Genomic DNA, 19,588 nt, shown 5'->3' with positions numbered 1-19,588 from the left:
GAGCCCTTCACCCCCCACCCCTGGCCAGCTAGTTGGGCCTGTCTGGAAGGGGAAGGACCCACCCCCTCCAGGATCCTGGGGCAGGCACTCAATGGTGGGGATCCAGGCCTGAGACCTCATGTAGATAGGATGCAGCAGCAAGCCTAAGGCCTCCCACATCGGGGTTGGACACTCCTAGTCAGGCTGCTGGGCCCTAGCCAGTCAGGAGGGGCGTCAGCAGCAAGCTGAGTTTGGGGTCCCTGCTCAGCCCTCCCTCAGAGGCCCCACCCCCAATCTCTCTGCAGTAGAGACCACAGCCAGCCACTCCACCACACACACTTTATTTTGTCCTTTCTGAGCCCCTCTAGGGCAGCTACCTCTTGGAGCCGGGTGCCAAGCTCCCTGTTTGTCGCAGTGAGGGTAGCCACGATGGTGCCATCTTCCAGCAATGGGTCCCCACCCCCATCCCTAGGCCTGCAGAAGCCTCTGAGTCTCGTAGTCCTCTGGTATGGTGTCTGGGGAGAAAGGGCAAGCAGGTGAGTTGGGGTGAGTCTGGGCGGGATGAACTCCCCACCCTCCTTGGCAGGACGCTCACTCCCCTCACCATTGCACCGGTAGCGCAGATTGGCCCAGATGATGTTCTCTTGGGAGAAGCAAAAGACCCCCAGGCGGCCACCCCGCATGGTTGTGTCCAGGACCACGTTGCTGTCGGCCACCAGCTCAGGACCCTCGTAGAACCGCACTCTATGAAGAGGATAGGACAGTGAGGCAGGGCCCTGGGCTAAGCTCTCCCCTCTGAGACTTTGGCGTCTGCCCTGGAAGATGGGTCCCCCCTCCTATCTGGGAGTAGGGGCCATGTCCCCCCCACCGCCTGGACCACACTCAGGGCAGGTAGGGCTTCTGACCTGTGTGAGAGGATGGACACAGCAGGTGCTAACCAGAGTGCCTGGACTTTCTGGCAGTGCAGAGTGGGGACTGAGAAACAGGGAGCTAGTGGGACCCTACCTTCTATGTGAGGACCTGCTGTGTCCTGGGTCCCAGGAGAAGTGTCATGTCCCAGAGCCAAACATAGTTCATTCTAATTGCCCATATCATTTCCATTTTACAGATAAGGGGACTGAGGCCCCCTGAATCTCTAGGAGCCAGGACAGAGCAAGGGACTCCTGGTCCATTGGCAAGGGATGAGATCCCGACCTGATGTAGCCCACTTGGGGCCGATGCTGCAGGAACCAGCGGTAGGATGTCTTGTCCTTCCAACCCACGTTGCGGGGGTCCTTCCACAGCAGCCGCACCTGTGATGCTGTGTCCCCTGTGTGCCAGAGTGCATTCCGCAGCTGCTCCCCGGGGCCTGTGGAGGACTTCACAGCCTACCAAGCCCAGGGACAGAGGAACAGGGTCAGAGACTGCACAGGCTACTGGAGCCCCAGAACCCTGCATTGTGGGACAGGTGGGGAGCCGTACGTCTTGGCAGTGGCGGGTGGGTGGTTAGGGTGCCTGGATGGGAAACCTGCAAGGAAGCCTTCTTAGGGGTCACGTGGAGATTTGCAGGTGGGATATTGGGGGCAGGGATGGTCCGGGATCTCATTAGAGTATTTGGGAGTCCACGGACAGGTTTGGGGTCTGAGAGGATTTGGAGGGGGTCCGCAAGAGGATTTAGAGATCTCTAGAAAGTTTTGGGTGTCCATGGGATAAGAGGATTGGGGAATTTGCTGCAGCGTTTCAGTGACATACTAGGGCCCACAGATCCTGCAGTACAATTTGGAACCTGAAGGAAAGTTTAGTGTTCCATAAGAAGGTTTTGGGGCCCAAAGGAAGATTGGGGGCCTGGGAGGAGTGTTTGAGGGCCAGTGGGAATCCAAAGGGGGGTGGCTGGGAGGACTTTGAGGTCTGTAGCTTGATGCTGGGGACAGGGCTGTAAAGGTTTTGGGAGTCCGTGGAAGGATTTGGGGCTTTCTAGAGAGCACAAAGACCGAGAGGTCAGGTAGGGCCACAGACACCTTGAGCTGAATGCCGGGTTCAGCTACGGCCCTGAAGGGATTCGCCTGCCAGTATGTCTGCTCCATCTGTTTCCACATAACCACGTAGAAGCTGGAGCTGTCCTGGTAGCCAAAGATGAAGCCAGCATAGTCATCATCTGTGACTGTGTTCACGTGGAACGTGCCTTCGAAGTCCACGCCATTGAAGGCCGTGTAACCTGGGGGAAGGAGGGTACCAGTGAGGTTCCAGGACGCTATCCCTACCCCCACCGGGGGCCCTGGTGCGTCCAACCCCGCCCCCGTGGCTTCGGAGTCCAGCTTGCCTCCTAGCCCCAGATCCCCACCCACAGACCCACCCCATCCCCACCGCCGAAGGCAGCATGACCACGCCCCTGAGTCGGCTGACAGCCTCTAGCCACACTCCTTCAGAGTCCAGAACAGTCCAGCCGCTGACCCCAGACCCAAGCTGGCTCTGCGGTTCCTGCGTTCAGACCCGCCCCTGGCCACGCCCCCTATCTGGTTGGCTGCACCGCCTAGCCCCTCTCGTTGTCTCACCCACAGCCAGGCCAGGGTCGCTGTTCATGGTCTGCACGATCTCCATACCCTGAAAGGAAAAAGGGCTTCAGGAGGGCCGCGTGGGCCCTCGGTTCCCCCGCCCCCAGCTTCAGACCCGTTCCCACCACCTTCTGCCTTGGGCCCGGCCCCAACCTGGTTGAGCACCACCCAGTTGGGATCTATCTGCGCGTCGCCCTCGGGGTCCAGTACGACAGTCTGGAAGGCCCGGAAGTCGGTGAGGGTGACCTCGGCATTCTCCGGACACACATCAATCTTGTCCACCACCTTGTCCGCGTCGAAGTCGCCCTGGCACGCATCGCCCACACCGTCCCCTGAGAGACATAGGTGGTGGGGTCAGCGCCAACATCGCTCAAGGCCTAGTCATGCCCACACCTGCTGTCGGTCCCGCCCACACCACGTCCCAGCCCCGCCCATAACTGCCAAGGTTGCCACACCAGCCTCAATCCCACCACAGGCCCCATCCCCTGCCTTACGGTCTACATCTTCCTGGTTTGGGTTGGGCACAAGACGACAGTTGTCCCGACTGTCGGGGACTCCGTCATTGTCATCGTCGTCATCGCAGGCGTCACCCTGGCCATCGTGGTCTGAGTCCTGCTGGGCACTATTCGGTACTGTAGGGCAGTTGTCCCGTGAGTCCTGGTGCCCATCCCCATCCCTAGAATTGGTGAGTGGGACACAGAGTGAGATTTCCCAGAGTGCTGGGTCGGAGCCTCCCACCCTCGGTCCCCACTCCCACCCCACATGGCCTCCTTACTGGTCTTGGTCGCTGTCACAAGCGTCTCCCACAAAGTCGTGGTCTACATCCCTCTGGGGAGGGTGGATGCAGGAGTCCGAAATCAGGGCAGGGAAATTCACAAGCCTCCCACCCACACCCAGTTCCAGAGCCAACGTCATCCTGACCCCCATGGGACACCCCCACCATGCTTAGACTGGATTTCAGTCTTCTTAACTAGACTAGAGTCTAGACTAGTTTAGAGTTCACCTCGGGGATCTAACCCAGCTGGTGTGTAGCCCGCTCTCACCTGGTCTGCGTTGCTTTTCTGGGGACAGTTGTCACAGGCATCTCCTACACCGTCACCATCACTGTCCTTCTGGTCTGAGTTGGGTACCCTTGGGCAGTTGTCCACCGTATTTCGTATCCCTGCAAGAAGCAGGGGGACAGCAAGGATCCCAAGATGGGGGAGGGGCAAGGCTGACTTCAGCAAGGCAGCTGCAAACCTGGGACTAGCCTGGGACAGAGTCCCACGCCTCTCCTGGCTCCCAGTAGCTACAAAGTTAAATCAAGTGCTCCTTTACGGGCCCAAGCCTCAGAGACGTAATGAATGGACGATGGGTGAGGGGACTGGCTGTCATCTCACAGGCAAAGCTCAAGGGGACCCTCCGCTGGCACTGTGAATGCACCACCCTACATGTCTGCCCCAGGTATAAAATGGGCACCTTCCTGGCCTTAAACTCCAGATTCACGTCTGTTTTCCTACTTACTACTCCCTGCAGCATCTGACACAGGGCCCACGTTTCCCCCCCTCCAATGTTCCTGCCTTTTACCTTCTGCGTCCTGTCCCAGCTTGCGTTTTTCTGCCCGCCAGAACAGTCTATGGTCGTCCCCAGAGCCCAGGCGAGCTCACCCACTGCAGCTTCCAAAATTAGGCGAGCTCCGCCCTCAGGCAAGCCCCACCCCTCGGTGCCGGTTCCCTCTTCTCCCCCCTGCTTCAGCGCTCACGGTCGCCGTCGATGTCGTCGTCGCAGGCGTCGCCTTTGCCGTCCTGATCTGTGTCCTTTTGGTCGTCGTTCTTCTGGGACCGGCAGTTGTCGCAAGCATCACCCCACTTGTCGCCGTCCGCATTGCGTTGGTCTGGGTTCCGCACCAGCTTACAGTTGTCCTGGGGGACAGGGCCGGTTAAGGGGGCGGCGGGGGCGGGCGGGGGGGGGAACCAGGCCCGGAGGGGCAAATGTCACTCCCTAGACCAGCCCATCTCCGAGGCCCCGCCTCCTCCGCGGAGCCGCCCTCATCCTTCCCGGACCCCCGAGTCCACATCCTCTGAGGCCACTTCCCTCACCCAAGCCACATCCCCACCCAGCCTTGCCTAGGATCCGACGTAGGCCCCACCTGCTCGTTGAGGACCCCGTCCCCATCAGCATCCGGGTCGCAGGCGTCTCCGATGCCGTCGCGATCCACGTCCTCTTGCCCTGAGTTGGGCACCGTCACACAGTTGTCCTAGGGGCGGGCACAGCGGGCGTGAGGGGCGTGGCCAGCGAGCCCCGCCCATCACCGCCCAGTGCACGCCCTTCAGACCCCGCCCACCTTACGGCACTGGCGTTCTGAGCAGCGGAGCTTCTCGTCGGGGAAGCCGTCCAAATCCGTGTCTCGGCCGCAGAGGAGCCCGTTGCCTGCCCAGCCAACGGCGCACTGCGGGTGGGATAGCGAGTTGGCGCCCCGGCGTGATCGCCACCCATCCCAGCCCACCTCACCCCCTCATACCCAGGCCACGCCCCTCCCTGCTCGCCCGCACTCACCACGCACGATCGCGAGCCGTCGCGTTCCAGGATGCAGTCGGCCTTCTCGTGGCACGGGCTGGGCGTGCCGTCGGGGCAGAAGCGCTGCGAGCGCCGCTGGCAGCCAGACGCCTGGTCGCCCACGAAGCCGGGCTGGCAAGGGCCGCACTGGAAGGAGCCCTGGGCCGGGGCCGTGGGCAGTGAGCTTGGGCTGCCTGCCGCTTCGCACCCACCCCCAGTGTCTCCATCCTTCCCCACTCCTCCCGGGCCTTACCCGGGTGTTGACGCACACGGAGTTGGGGACGCAGTTATGCTGCCCGGTCTCACACTCGTTAATGTCCGTGCAAACCTGGATGGCAGGGGGCGCAGAGGTCACACACACACACGCACAAACCCTCAGACCTCCCACCGGGTTCACGTCCCCTCTGTATCCTACCTCTCCCCTACATTCCTCCTCCAACCTCAGCCATCCTAATGAGGACCCTTACTCTGTCCATCCCCCAGGCCGCGGTCCCCACCCCTTCCCGCTGAAGCGAGGCAGGAAATTGGCCGCAAGGCTGGAGGACCAGTTTATTGAACAAAATGAGCCCCCCCCCATTCCCTCCTGGCGCCCACCCCTCCATGGCCCTCACCTGCTTGTTGGTCTTGGCGAAGGCCAGCCCCACGCCCTCGTGGGCGGGGCCGCTGTACCCCGGCGGGCAAGCCTCGCAGCGGAAGCCGGGTTTGGTGTTGATGCAGCGGACGCGGGGGAAGCAGGGATGGGCGTTGCACTGGGGGAGGAAGGGCCACGGAGAGTCAGAGGATCCGGGAGGTGGGCCCCCTCGAGAGCGGCGCCTCAGGATTTTGGGGGCTTGAGCTTAGAAAATTCAGGCCATTAGCCAGCACTTGGGGGGGGCTGCCTTGTGGGGCAGAGGCCACCATCCCAGGGGTGAGACACGACTTTGCCTTGATCCGGCCAGGGGAAGGGGAGCGACCTGGCGGAGAGAGGGGCGAGCTGGGAGTGGCGTGGGCTGGTTGTTCAAGGGCGGGGTAAGGAATTGCGAGGGCGGACGTCCCCAGCAGAGGGAGGAAGTGGTCGTCGGGGCGTGCGTGCCCGGCGGTGGAAGGGTCTTACGGGCGGGGGCCTCGTGGTGGTAGAAGGGTCGCTGGGGCTTGTGAGCCCCGGAGGTGAGGAGGGTCTTTGGGGAGGGCCAGTCCAGGCGGTAGGAGAGTGGTCGGGGCGGGCGTCCCTGGCTACGGAAGGGGTTGGCGGGACCGGCGTCACTGGCGGTGAGGGAAGTGGCCGGGGTGGGTGCCCCCCGCCGGTAAGGTCGTCTGGACGTACGCCCCCCGAGATGAAGGGGTCCTCCGGGTGAGTGCCCTCATCGGGGGAGGAGATTGTTGGGAAGGTGGGTAGTCGTGGGGCAGGCGTTAGGGGGATCGTCGGGGCGGAGGGGGGCGAGCGCACCTCGTTGACGTCGACGCAGTGCGAGCCATTGCCGGTGAAGCCCGCGGGGCAGGGGCCACAGCGCGCGCCGCTTGCGGTCTGAGTGCAGACCACGCCCGGGTAGCAGAAGCCGGGCGCGCACTGGGATAGGGGCCGCACGCTCAGCCCCGGGGTGCGCGCGGGCTGCATCCCTGCGGGGAGTGCAGGAGGGCGGGTCAGGGCCCCGCCCCGGGGGCAGGGTCTACCCGGACCACGTCCCTTCCTGGGGCCGCCCCTGCGGGCGTGGCGAGATCCCGGGCTTTCAGCCCCCGCCCCCGCCCCCGGCCCCGCCCCCGCCCCGCACCACGCTCCCTGGCCGTCAGGTTTCCCCTGTATCTCCGTGCCCGTCCGTTTCCGGCTTCTCCCTCAGCGTCTCCGCATCTCCCTGCATCTCTCGCACGGCCTCTGCTTCTTCTCGCGTGTCCGCCATCTCCCTTCCCATAGTCTCTGTGTCCCCTCCTTCGTCTCTCTCCATCCCTCATCCAATCTCTCCATCTCTGTCAGCCTCCGTCTCTTCCTGTCTCTTTTCCTCCTAGTCTTTCCTCCGCGGTCTCTGTCTCTGTCTCCCCATCTCTTCTCGAGCTCCCGCCTGCCGCGTCTCTGCCGCCCCAGCTGCACTCACCGCACGCGTCACACTCCATCACTGTGTTTTTCAGAAACGTGATCTCCTTGACCTGCGGTGCAAGGGGCACGGGGTGTAGTCGGCGTGGACCTATCCGTCTCTTCCTCCCTTGGGTCCCCCCTCCCCTCCCTCAGACTCCTTCCAACACCCCCGTCCCCTCCCTATCCTCCCAGCTCCTCCCCTCCTTCCCTGGGACTTCCTTTTCTCCCTTACAGACCCCTGCCTTCTCTCGCCGAACCTTCTACTCCTGGAACTCCCCCTTCCCTCTTTTCTATAGCTTCCTCCCCGGATCTGGTACCCAGAACCCTCTTCCTCTCCACCGGGACCTCCTCCCATCCTCCTTCCGCCTCCTCTTCCAGGCCTCTCTCCGCGCCCCCGCATTCCCTGTCTCCCCACCCTGGCCCGCACCTGCTGCCGCAACAGCTCCCGCACATCCTGCAGCGCCGCGTTGGTCTCCTGAAGTTCCCGAAGCATCTGCGGTCCTAGATCTGCACCTGCGCCGACAGGGGGCGCTGATGGGGCGTCGGGGTTTGGGGACCCCCAACCCCAGTGCTCTCGGAGCCTCGGCGGGGACCCGGGACGCCCTCCGTTCCTCTGCCCTGCTGCCTGCTTTCTCCGTCCTGCACGTCCCGGCGAACAGTCCCCGGGCCCCTAGGAGCCGCGACCCTAGGCCCCATGGGTCCTCCGGTGTGGTAGGGGATCGAGGCCACGCGTGGGGGAAGGGTCGGCTTACCTAGTGGTATCTGGCCCTGACCCGACACGCCGAGGGCGGCCAGGGTGAGCAGGAGAACGCAGGCGGCGGCAGGAACCATGGCGGCGGCGGGGAGCTGAACTGCAGCTCGCTCTCTGCTGCCCACGAGGCCCGCGGGGCCTATTTATCCGGGAGGGCGCAGCCGGCTCCGGGACGGCCCACCCGCGGCCCTGCCCAGCGCCCAGCCGCAAGGTAAACAGATGGCGCTGGCCTCTGCGTTCAAGGCCCCGCCCGGTGTTGCCAAACCTGGACATGAGGGGGAAACTGAGTCACGGGGGAAACTGAGTGTAGAGGTCGGTGGGGCGGGTTATCAGGTGTGATCACCCCCCAGCCCTCTTACAGCCGTATTTATTGCATGACTGCTGTATGCCAAGGATGGGACATAGCTGAGTGCGAGGCGATCCCCATGGCGGCTCCCCTCAACTCACATTTGGGAAACAAAATCAAGAGAGGCTAAAGGTTAGGGCCTCCACCCCCCGCTCTGCTTAAGTCAGGCTGACTGGCCCTCCACTCCTTACTCAGCTGCTTCAAAATGGGGCGAATGATGTCCTTCTGTGCCTCAGTTTCCTCCCCTGCACAATGGCGGTAATAAGTACCATTGTTAATGGTTATCATTATTACAGGAAAATGGGGCTCAAGTGAGAGCAGAGACTCTCAGTTTCCCTGCCCAGGTCTAGAGAGTTGCAAGTGGCTCTGGGAGCAGATTTATGGTCTTCTCTCTCCCTGGTTCACTGGCTAGTGAGTGGGGGGTGAGGGCAGCCTGGCTAGGAGCCCAGTCAGTTTCCCAATCTGTGTAGTGGGCTGTGTGGGAGCCCATCCTCAGCAGGGGAGTGCACAAATTAAAGAGCTGGAGGAGATCTGTGGGGGGTGGCCAGGGCTTCTGTTAGTGGAGACTTCGCCATACCTTCCGAGCTCTGCTCCAGCTGCTGTGGGAACAGCTTGTAATAAAAATAAAAATTTACTGCTAATCAGGAAAATCGTCCCTCCCAGCCCAGCCTTGCTCCTGAGCTACAAAACACCTCAACTTTCTGGAGTTAACCCTCTCCACCCCACCCTCCAAGTGCTTAAAGACTCTATTGTACAGATCAGGAAACTAAGGCCCAGTAAAGGGAAGTGGCTAGCCTAAGGCCACTGCAAGGGGCATGAGTGAAGTCAGAGTAGGATCATAGCCAGATCCGTTCTCTTGGGAGGCTGCAGAGAAGTCACTGAGGGTTTCCTGGAGGAGGTGGAAAGAAAGCCTGAAGGAAAGAAAGGACTCAGATCAGCAGGGGAAAGGTGAGAACAATTCCAGCAGAATTATGGCTTGGAGGTGGGGAAATTTCAGACACATTTATTTATTCCACAAATACGCATTGAGCACCTACTGTATATCATGTCCTAGGCTGGACTCCTGACATAGGATGAAGAAGCCAGACTGGACTCCTCCCTCCACAGGAGCCCAGGTGGGTGGGGAGGAGGCTGCATAATCATGCAAAGGGGCCAGAGCTGTGATGGGGATACACAGGCACCGGTGGGAGCTCCAGTGAGGTGCCTGGCGTAGCCTGGGGTTAGGGTGGGGAATCTGGGTAGGCTTCTCAGAGGAGGAGAGAACATAAACTGTGACCAGGAAGCTGAGGAGGACATGGCCAGGCAAAAAGATGGTGGTAGGTATTCCAGGTAGAGGTACAGAATATGCAAAGGCCCTGAGACAGAAATGAGCCTGGTTTGTTAGAAGGAATGATCTCAGGATGGAGAGATGTTGGGGCTCAGGAGATGCGGTACCAGCAGTGCGGAGTCTGGCTGCCTTCTAGGGCAATAGGGAGCCACAGAGGGTGAGTGAGAAGGCTGGGAGCCTGACGGGGAGGTTGCGTGGGAGAAGTCAGCCCCAACCTGGGCATTTCTAGTGAAGCCTGTGCCTTGAGAGTGCCCACCTTGCCTGTTGCCTGTGGCCGGGCCATGAGCTCACCTCCTGTTTTCCTTGGCATCCACCATACCTGGGGGCCGTTCCCGGCTGGCTCTGGAATTCTTGGGAAAACCACAACTCCAGCAGGGCCTGTGGGCTTGTGTGGACCTCATGCTGCTGAGACAAGGGCGCATGGAAGTCAGGCCCCTGCCACAGGCTGGGCACGAGGCTGGAACTTGGATGCACGTGCCCTTGTTCATGGCCAGGCCATGGGGGAGATGCAAGGAAGGGCATCCAAACAGGGGGAATGACAAAGGCAGAGACCCTGAGGATGTCTCAGTTTGCAGAGCAGACAACAGAGGCCCAGACGAGCATTCTAGTTTCATGCTCCTGCCTCCTGGATCTCACCAACCCTGAAATCCTCTTTCCAGGCAGTGACTCCTCTCGTGCACACTACACCATTCTCACGTTACAGAATAACTTACTCTAGGTGTCTTTCCGGGTCTTTGCAGCTACTGTTCCCCATCACCCCAAATACCTTCTTCCATCCTTCAAGTCCAGGCTCTATTGCCTCTTCTTCCATGAAGCCCTCTGTGCTCTTCCTGGGCCAGGCTCAGGGGCTGGTGGCTCTCTGGGACCCCTAGCAGAATACTCCTGGCAGAGAAGGTTGGAATGGCCTGACTCCGAGAACTGGGATTGTCTATGTTTTGTTCTCTCACAGCCTGGGGATCCCTCAGTGCAGAGTGAGAAGAGGCTGCTGAGCTGTGAGGGTACCTCCTAGGATTAGCATATCACTTCTAATTCCTTGTCATTAACATAACATCATTACTGTTAATAGGAGTAATACCTGCCCCCACTGTACTTTAGGACAGACTTGGAGGCCACATGGTCTAGGTTCAAATGTTGGCTGGGCACAGCTTTGCTGTGTGATTTAGGGCAAGTTGCTTGACCTCTCTGTGCCTCAGTTTCCTCACTTGTAAAATGGAGGTGATCATTGTTGAGACAACTGAATGAGCTAACCTGTGCCGGATGTCTGGCTCCAGTATTAGCCTTGCTATGCAATAGGGAACTTATACACTGTGTCACTTACAACTCACATTGCCCTTATTCACATTTTCCTTAGAGAGGAGACGAGACAGCTCGAGGTCATACAGCAGGAATTAGAACTGGGGAAGGCGGGAGCTTGAAGGCCTTTAGACTTCCCCCCACCATTGCCCTTGGCCCCGGAATCCAGACAAGAAATGCTGGCCGAGGCCCCTCATTAGCTGTGAAGATCCTGCTGCCCAGGACCTCCTGGCCTGAGCCTCTGGCTGGCGCCCCAGCCAGCTCCCCTTCCCATCACACCAGACCCGGTGGTTCCGGGACCCTGGCCAGGCTGGGGCAGAGGGGCTGGTGCTTGTGTGATGGGGCCCCCGGGCCCTTCCTGGCAGGGGTTTGCTGGGCCAGGAGACATGTGGGCGCCCCCAGCTTACCCAGCCGCCTCTCCTCGTGAATCCAGAGGGAAAGTATGTCGGGAAGGCAGCTGCCCTGCCCTGGGCGGGCCCAGCCACAGGCCCAGGGTCTGGGGAATTCATCAGGGCAGTGAGGGAGGCCACTTGGCCACGGCTGCATCCATAGCTGACAGCCTGACCCAGCCTGCCTCAGACGGCCCCACTGGACCCATCTCTCCAGAAGGATCAAGTAGTTGGGGGTGGGGGAGTGGGTGCCAGGGTGCCACCCAGCACTGGAGTTGGGCACACCTCCCTCTGACTTGCACTGGAAACTTTAAGAAGCCCTGCCTACACTCCCACTTTCCATCTGCCCCAACTCTGTCCCGATTCTGCCCCAGGTTCTCAGAAAGATGCTGATAAAGAAAGGAGACAACAGTAAATATAGTGGCTACAATTTTATTGAGCAAGTGCCAAGGGTTCAAAATCTTGCCATACCACTTCTATGGGTTTCCCCTCTCTGCTCCCCCTTCCCTGGCCCCAGGAGGCAGGAGCTCACCATCATGGGGGCAGCAGGGCACAGCGACAAAGGTCTTGTTCTCTGGCTTGGGAGCGCTGGGTTGCATATCCCACCCAGCTCTGCTGTGGGGCCTGAGGCAGGTTGCTTAACTTGTCTGTGCCTCAGTGTCTTCTTTTTTCTTTTCTTTTTTGGAGGGAAGGCAGAGCCACTTTCAAAAGTGTATTATAATGTGGATTTTGAATTCTCAAGGTTAGTGAGTATCCTGAAGAGTCACTGCAGGGGGGAAAGAACCTCACGAGGAACCAACTGGAATTGACCAATGTGCCGTTCAGTGGGCACTGATTTTGGAGAATGAAGTTACAATTTTCCAGAGACAACTGTGGCAGGGCAAATGATCACCGTGCTCTTCTCTCCTCTCACGTTTAATGAGGGTTTTGTAGGTAATAGTAAAACAAGCCTGTGTCTGTATTACAGGGAGAGAGACAGCCTGTGCGGCTAACTACACGAGTTTTGTTCTTTTTCTCTTTCTCTGTTTAATGAAGTGAATATTAGAAATGACTAAAGTTTTGTGCACAGGAGCAATAAAAACCCCAGTGAAGTGGGGGCAAGAAGAGTCCCTGCATCTTGGGATCATCATGAGAACTGAATACATTAGTTGATAAGAAGTGCGCTGAGGCAGTCACTAACGTCCCCACTCTACAGACGGGCAAACCGAGGCTCAGAGAGATAGGTTCCTTCTGTGGCCTCAGTTTGGGCACTGGATGCTCAGAGAGGGCAGTCACACACTCCCCTCCCCCATGAAGGCCATAGGGAGAGTGTCCCCCATCCAGTCTTCTGCAGCTGTTGGGAGGATGGGTGGGTGAGCAACAGCATGGGAACCAGAGCCCTGACCCCAATTCCTCATCCTCCTTCCTCCTACCCCTCTCTGGCCCCCACCCCAGCTCATTAACAGGAGGCCCTTGTTCAAGCCAGTGATGGATGGGGCGGGAGGCAGAGGGCGGGGTGTGTTTACCCACTGGCTGCCTGGCAGGCAGATGCCCAGACCAGGGCATGGGCCAGTGGGGGAGGGAGGGTACTGGGCAAGGAGGAGCCCCAGCCCCAATGTAGGAAGACTGGCACAATTGGGTGCCAAAGAAATGATTGTTGATCAGTGGGATGAGATGAAACAATTTCCCCACCATACAGACCCCTTGCCTCATAGCCAACAGGGAAGAGGTGGTCTTGGCTTCTCAGCCCCAAGGTGGGTGGCCTCAAAGGTGGACAAGTGCATGCAGTGGCACGGAATGCTTGCTGTCCAGAAGTAGGAGCTGGCTGGGCCAGAGGAGACGCAGCCCAGGGGGTCAGGGAGACTACTGTGGGGGGAAGTTGGTGCCAAGACCAGGGCAGGTGAATGGACTTTGGCTGTTGAGCGCCTCAGGCAGAGGGCACAGCAAAGGCAAAAGCCCAGAGGCGGGAGGGGTCTGATGCATTGGAGATTCACCGAGGAGGCAGGTGTGGCTGGAGCAGAGGGGTGAGGGAGCAGTGGAGGGGGAGGAGGGCTGGATCACAGAGAGGGGTGCAGTGATGGGTGCCCTGTGCAGGAACAGAGCCATGAGCCATGTTTGGGCTCCTCGGGTGAGTCGGTGGGTGGATGAATGGATGGATGGATGGTTGGGTGGACAAATGGGAAAGATGAGTGGATGGGTGGTTGGATGAGTAGATGGATGGGTGATTGGATGGGTAGGTGGATGATAGATGTTTGTATTGTTGGATGGGTTGCGGATGAGTGGATAGATAGATGGATCATGAATGGATGGTTGGATAGATGCGTAAATGGTGGATAGGTAGATAGATGGAATGGATGGGTGGGTGGATGGATGGACAGCCATGTGGTTGGACAGATGAATGAATGAGTGAGTGGATAGGTGGGTGAATAGGTGGATGGGTGGCTGGCTAGCTAGGCTGAACCCCCTGGGAGCTTCTCTGGCTATGTGGCAACCCCGTTCAGTGATCACTATAAGGAGTCCATGAAAGAATGAAATTGAAGTCCCTACCTGAGACAAATGGAAGTGAACAATTAGGCCTCACTGCAGCCTCTCTGGCTGCCTCCCTGTACCTTTTACCTTTCAGCTTCTCCCATCTCAGGACCTTTGCACAGGCTGTGTCCTCTTCCTGGAGCACTCTTCCTCCTGCTTTTTACCCGGCCAACCCCTACTTAGCCTAACTTAAAGTTTACTCCCTCAGGCCAGACCAGGCTTTCTGACCTGTGTGTCCATATTCCTGCACCACAAAGGGAGATAAAACCCTCCAGGAATGGCCAAACCACAGCAATGGTCAGGATAGTCTGAGAGGGAGCTATGGGATGATGACAAGTACATGGAACCCTCTGGAAAACGGGTGATGTCACTGTTGCTGTTGGTCCACATGGTGCTGGGGGGAGGGTGCCACTGGAACACCCACCCCATGAGACTTCCTGACTCTGTTTCCCACTGGTTTGAATGACTTACTCTTTTCTAGAGGCATGAACTTCCAAATAATCCAAGAGTCATGAGCCCACAGAACAAGGAGACACAGAACTAAGGAATGACAAAGTCATAGTGTCATGGGTCAGTGGGGACATGGGCCCACAGTATGCTAAAACCACAGGACTGTGGCATCCTAGAGCCGCAGGATCATGGTGTCACAGAGCCACAGACCCAGGGTGATGTGGCTGCCCGTCAGTGGAAGCTCAGAGCTGTAACGGTGGAAGCCACAGGACTCCAGGGAGGCTGAGGCATGGCACGGGGGCATCCCACATCTGAGGTGCCACAGGAGGGAGTCTCCGAGTTGACCCCAACAGAACCACTCTCTTGGCCATACCCTTGACCGGCCGGCCAGGGAGGCTCCTGGAGGCCATGGGAGCTATGAGGTGCTCTCTTCCCCCAACTCTGGAGCAGCCACGGAGCAAAGGACCACGCCATTTGCTGACGCCCGGAGCCCGCCAACCGCCAAGCACTCACTGAGTCCCTGTGCCAGGGCCAAGTGAGGCTGTCCAGGTGCCTGGAAACAGTGCCAGCCTCCGGCCAGGCGCGCCGGGACGCTGAGTGCTCAGCAGCAAGTGGAAAAAGAATCAACGAGTTACTTCTACATCCATATCCTTCTGGAAGCCAATAGCAACACGGCACAGAGGGGCGGCTAGAGCCTGGCCACATCCCTCTCTGGCCGGGGCAGTAAACCGGGTAGCTGTCCGCCCCCCTTGCTCCCCAGCACCCGTCGCTGGCCACACCAGTACTCCTAGTCCAGCTCAGATTCCACCAGACACATCCGCGTATTAATGAGCTCTCCTGAGACAGCAACTGTTCACCCAGCAGACCCTGCACCTGACCCCCAGAAAAACCAGTCTGTTTTGGAGAGGAGAAGCTGAGGCCCAGAAGGGGAGACTGCTGGCCCAGGATCACGGAGGGCAAGAGCCAAGGCTTGAACCCCACCTTATCAGATGCTAAGCATGAGCTCATCAGCACCTGCCAGGCTGCCTCTCAGGGCCCCAGCCACCTTCCTCCTGAGGCCCCAACAGTTTGCTTCCAGAGGTGGCACAGCATGGAAGGCAGGAACATACCCTGGCAATTTCTTCCCTTTGCTGAGCTCAGGACATCTTGTTCACAGGCCTGTGATGGGCAGTGAAACGTCATCCTAGTGAGTGCAAACTGGGAGCTGCTGTTGCTGGCGTGGAGAGAGCTTGCCCCCCTCTCATCTTACAGATGGGACAGCAGTGGGCCAGGGAGTGAGGTTTGGACCTTCCTCAGACCCCCAGCACCTTTGGTGAGGATCTTCCCATCATGATGGGAACATGGGCGAGAACAAACATAGCTGACTTTCTGAAATGCCAAATTAGAGGGAGCGGAAGCCCATCTCTGAAGGGCTGCCTTTAGGCATGGCTGGACCCAGAGCCCCAAATGAAGCCTCCAGGATCTGTGTCTCTGTCAGCTGTCTTCTTCCTTTAAAAAAAGAAGGGCAGCCCCAGTGGCACAGAGGTTTAGTGCCGCCTGCGGCCCAGGGCCTGATCCTGGAGACCTGGGATCGAGTCCCATGTCGGGCTCCCTGCATGGAGTCTGCCTGTGTCTCTGCCTCTCTCTCTCTCTCTCTCTCTGGGTCTCTGTGAATAAATAAATAAATTCTTTAAAAATAAATAAATAAAAAAAGAAAAAGAAGAACCAACAAATTTGTGGTAAAATACGCAGGACATAAAATTTATCATTTCAACAATTTTAAACTGTTCAATTTAGTGTTTTTTATTGTGTTCATGATGCCTTGCAATAATCTCTTCTATCTCAAAACATGTTCATCTCCTCCCAAAAGGAAACCTGGTCCCTATTAGCAGGCACTCTCTGTCCCCTCCCCCAGCCCCTGGCAGCCACTAATCTGTTTTCTGTCTCTACGGATTTGCCTGTTCTAGACATTTCATATAAACAGAGCCATACAACATGTGTCCTTTTGCATCTGGCTTCTCTCACGGAGTGTGTCCTCAAGGTTCATCCACGTTGCAGCTTGTATCAGAGCTTCGTTCCTTTTTATGCCTAAAGAGCATTTTATTTTACGCATGTGCCGCGTTTCGTTTATCTGTTCTCCAGTCGATGGACATCTGGGTTGTTTCTACCTTTTTGCGATTGTGCATAATGAATGCTGTGAGCATCTCTGTGCCAAGTGTTTGAATACCTGTTTTAGTTCTCTCGAGTGCATAACTGGCGAGTGAGATTCCAGAATCATTTAACTCGATGTTTGACTTTCTGAGGAACTGCCGCATCATTTTCCACAGTGGCCACACCACTCGACGCTCCCACCTCAGCAATGCCTGAGGGTCCCGGCTTCTCCACATCTTTGCCAACGATCCTTTTTTAGGTTTGTGATGATGGCCATCCTAGTGGCTGGGAGGTGGTATCTGATTTGCACCTCTCTGCTCAGCTCTCTTCCTGCCCTTTGGGGCGGCCAGGTGGGGCCAGGTTTACGTTTCTCCAGGCCAAGGTCTAGAGGAAACAGAACACCTTTCCCCCCTGATTGGCCCAGGGGAGATCTCCGGGCTGACTCTCACTGGTCCAGCATGGGTCCCATGCCCCTCCCAGAACCAATCACCATGGTCCAGCCTGACCAGCCTCTCTAGGTGTGTGTGTGTGTGTGTGTGTGTGTGTGTGTGTGTGTGTGTTGGGGGGTTGGTGGTGGTGGTGATGGTCAGTCCCTCCTGGATGCCACTCTGAATAGGCAAACAATAGAGACTGGATCCCCTCTCCTCACTCCTGCCTCAGTGGGCTTTCTGGATCACAGGCTGTTAGGCTCAACCTGCTTTAATGGGGGTGATTCTGGTAGTGGGCCAAGCTCCCATCCCCTACCTCCATCTCCAAACACTATGAGAGACCCCTCTTGTTGCCCTCTGCCCTTAGGAAAGGTGGCGGTCCCGGCTCTGACCCAGGCTTCCCTGGAAGGGTGCCACTGGGGGCAGCTCCAGGCCCAGCTCCAAAACCCTTCCCTACTCTGGTGGCCTCTTGACCTCTCCCGGGTACCAGGCAACCTTGAACATCACAGGAAACGGGCTTTGCCCAGAACGGCTGCTACCGCCAGCCTGTTATTTCCAAATGGCTGGCGGGTAGTGGAGGAGCCCACAGGAGGGGCCTCCTCACCCCATCGCCAGTTCGAAGGCAGCTCAAGTGATGTTCCGCTCCCTTTGCTCCCAGCCCTGCATCAAGCCCCAAAGGGCTGAAATGGAGAAATGCAAAATTGAAGGGAATCTGGAAGATCTGGGCGGTGACCTAGACCCAGGGCTGGGAGGGAGGGAGGCAGGGAGCAAACAGAAACCCAGAGAGGGTCAGACATTCACTCAGGGCCACATAGTAAACAGGAGGCAGACCTGATTCCAAACTCTACCTTTTTTCCCTCTTTTAAAAAAAATTAGCTTTTATTGTAAAAAATACGTAGCATAAAAATTGCCATCTGAATCATTTTTAAATGGCATCAGGTTCACATTGTTGTGCAGCCATCTGCAGAACTCTTTTCATCTTGAAAGGTGAAGCTCTGTCCCCATTAAACGACACCTCTCCACTCCTCCTGTCCCAGCCCCTGTCACCGGTCTGCATCTTCTTCATCCATGCAGTGAACTGCTTCCTCCTAGCAACTGGGATCAGGAAAACTAATTTTTTTAAAAAAGATTTGATTTATTTATTTGAGAGAGCACAAGCAGGAATGGGGGAGGGGCAGAGTGAGAAGCAGACTCCTCGCTGAGCAGGAAGCCTGAGGCAGAACCTGATGCAGAGCTTGATGCAGGGCTCGATCCCAGGACCCTGGGACCGTGACCTGAGCTGAAGGCAGATGGTTAACTCACTGAGCCACCCAGGCGCCCCTGGAAAACCTGATTTTAAACAGCCAACTTGCCCCTTTGCCCTGGATTGGGACCACCGGATGCTCCAAGCTGAATGGTAAACAGTCCGGCATGGAGAAGCTGTCACGGGAATAAAGATGACTCTCAGAGGTAGCTATTTTTCTCCCTATCATAGAGTTGGAAAAACGAAGGCCCAGGGAGGTGACCACCCCTGTCCAGCGAATCTTCCGTCTCATCCCCCCTGCCTGGGAGGCTGTGAGGGCAGAGCCAGCCTTGGCTTGTCTGACATTCAAGTTCCCAGCACCTGGCAGGGGGCTTGGTATACAGGAGGTGCTCCAGGAGAACTTGAGCATGACGTGATTCCACAGCAATGCCCCATTTTCCAGATGAGAAACTGAGTCACCAGGGTAGAGAGGGATTGGGATCCAGCTTAATGCCCTCTTGACCCCTGCCCCTGCTCCTGAATGGGCCTGGCCCTTGGGGAAGTCTCAGGCCTGTGGGCTGGCGGGGGTCCCAGGACCTGTTTTTCCACCCAGCACTGGGGTTGAAGCTGGGAGGGGCTGGGTCTTGGTGCTGGTGATTATTTTTTTAACCTTTGTTGCAGCCAGAGACTCAAAGCTGAAGCCGTCCTGCCCCCACACCCAACCGGGTGGTGGCCAGCGAGGCCACACGGAGGCCTGACCTACTGGACGCCTGGCTGCTGGGCCTCCCCAAACCGCACGGTCACGGGACTGCATCCAACTCCACATCTGGACTTTTTGATTTGGTCCCGGTTTCCAGCTGGAACAAAAGGACCTGGGGTGGGCCCTGCCTGCTTGCACAAAAATTGGGCGTCGGGGGCTTGGCCTGCCCCCTGCCCGCCTCTCCCTGGTGGATCCCGTCCAGGCCCAGACAGCAAAGGCCACTCTTTGCCTGTAAAGCCCATGGTTCTATCTGGAGCCTGGCCAGCCCAGCCCAGGCACATGGGTCCGACCAGACACCACAAGCACACGGCCAAGGTGGGGCTGTTGGTTCCTGACGTCACCTCTCCAAGTCTTCCTGTCTCAGGCAACGACCCCACCATTCACTCAGTGCTGGGTCTGAGACCTGGGTGGCGTCTGAGTCTCCTCCCTGCCCCCCTGTGTCCAGTACATCAGTAGCTCTTGTCTCCTCAGCTTCCAAAATATACAAATCCAACCACTTCTCTCCTGCCATCCAGCCCTGGTCCCTGTCCTCCCGACTCCTGCCTGGACGCTGCCCCAGCCTCCTCCCCGCAGCAGCCACAGGGCATGTCTCAGAATCATAAATCAGATGGTGTTCCCCTCCCTTGCTCACACACCCTTCATGGCTCCCCATTTCTCTCATAACAAAACCCACCTTCTCTCTGTGGCCTGCAAAGCCCCATGTGATCCGGCTTCAGCCCATCCCTCCAGCGTGCGTCCTTCTCCTTCACTCGCTCCGCTCCAGCCACACCAGCCTCGTTCGTGTTCCTCCAGCACCCAAGCTCTTTCCTGCCCCAGGGCCCTGCGAGTCATCTCTTCTGTTTGGGATGCTCAGCCTTCATATTTACATGATGCTTTCCTATCATCCTCCAAA

The 19,588-nt window shown here is 58.0% G+C and overlaps 1 protein-coding gene and 1 long non-coding RNA gene across 2 annotated transcripts; one reads left to right on the top strand and one right to left on the bottom strand.

Moving 5' to 3' along the window:
* Positions 1-304: 304 nt before the first annotated feature.
* COMP (cartilage oligomeric matrix protein) lies at positions 305-7,998 on the bottom strand. Its single transcript, XM_072786662.1, has 19 exons — positions 7,845-7,998; positions 7,520-7,605; positions 7,112-7,163; positions 6,472-6,641; positions 5,657-5,794; positions 5,299-5,373; positions 5,046-5,204; positions 4,834-4,938; positions 4,639-4,746; positions 4,252-4,411; positions 3,554-3,672; positions 3,286-3,338; positions 3,005-3,186; positions 2,664-2,842; positions 2,511-2,559; positions 1,977-2,173; positions 1,174-1,346; positions 584-723; positions 305-494 (listed from the first exon to the last, which is right to left on the bottom strand). Exons 1-19 carry the CDS (start codon positions 7,921-7,923, stop codon positions 448-450), a joined length of 2,271 nt encoding a protein of 756 aa, XP_072642763.1. The 5' UTR covers positions 7,924-7,998; the 3' UTR covers positions 305-447.
* Positions 7,999-8,997: 999 nt separating this feature from the next.
* Positions 8,998-14,316, top strand: LOC140610512 (uncharacterized). Its single transcript, XR_012012137.1, has 3 exons — positions 8,998-9,137; positions 9,244-9,304; positions 14,188-14,316. It is a non-coding gene; the product is annotated as an uncharacterized lncRNA (long non-coding RNA).
* The last annotated feature ends 5,272 nt before the right edge of the window (positions 14,317-19,588 follow it).

Source organism: Canis lupus, chromosome 19 (genome assembly GCF_048164855.1).
Source record: "Canis lupus baileyi chromosome 19, mCanLup2.hap1, whole genome shotgun sequence".
NCBI classification, from domain to species: Eukaryota; Metazoa; Chordata; class Mammalia; order Carnivora; family Canidae; genus Canis; species Canis lupus.
The sequence above is the reverse complement of the archived record's forward strand: the minus strand, read 5'-3'. Positions and strand labels throughout refer to the sequence as shown.

What these genes read in the sequence shown, in the direction of transcription:
- COMP (XM_072786662.1), bottom strand. Translation starts at nt 7,923, where the DNA reads ATGGTTCCTGCCGCCGCCTGCGTTCTCCTGCTCACCCTGGCCGCCCTC. An exon ending in TCAGGGCCAGATACCACTAG is followed by an intron (nt 7,606 to 7,844) that starts GTAAGCCGACCC and finishes CTGTCGGCGCAG; the next exon opens with GTGCAGATCTAGGACCGCAG. An exon ending in TGTGACAGCGACCAAGACCA is followed by an intron (nt 3,187 to 3,285) that starts GTAAGGAGGCCA and finishes CACCAATTCTAG; the next exon opens with GGATGGGGATGGGCACCAGG.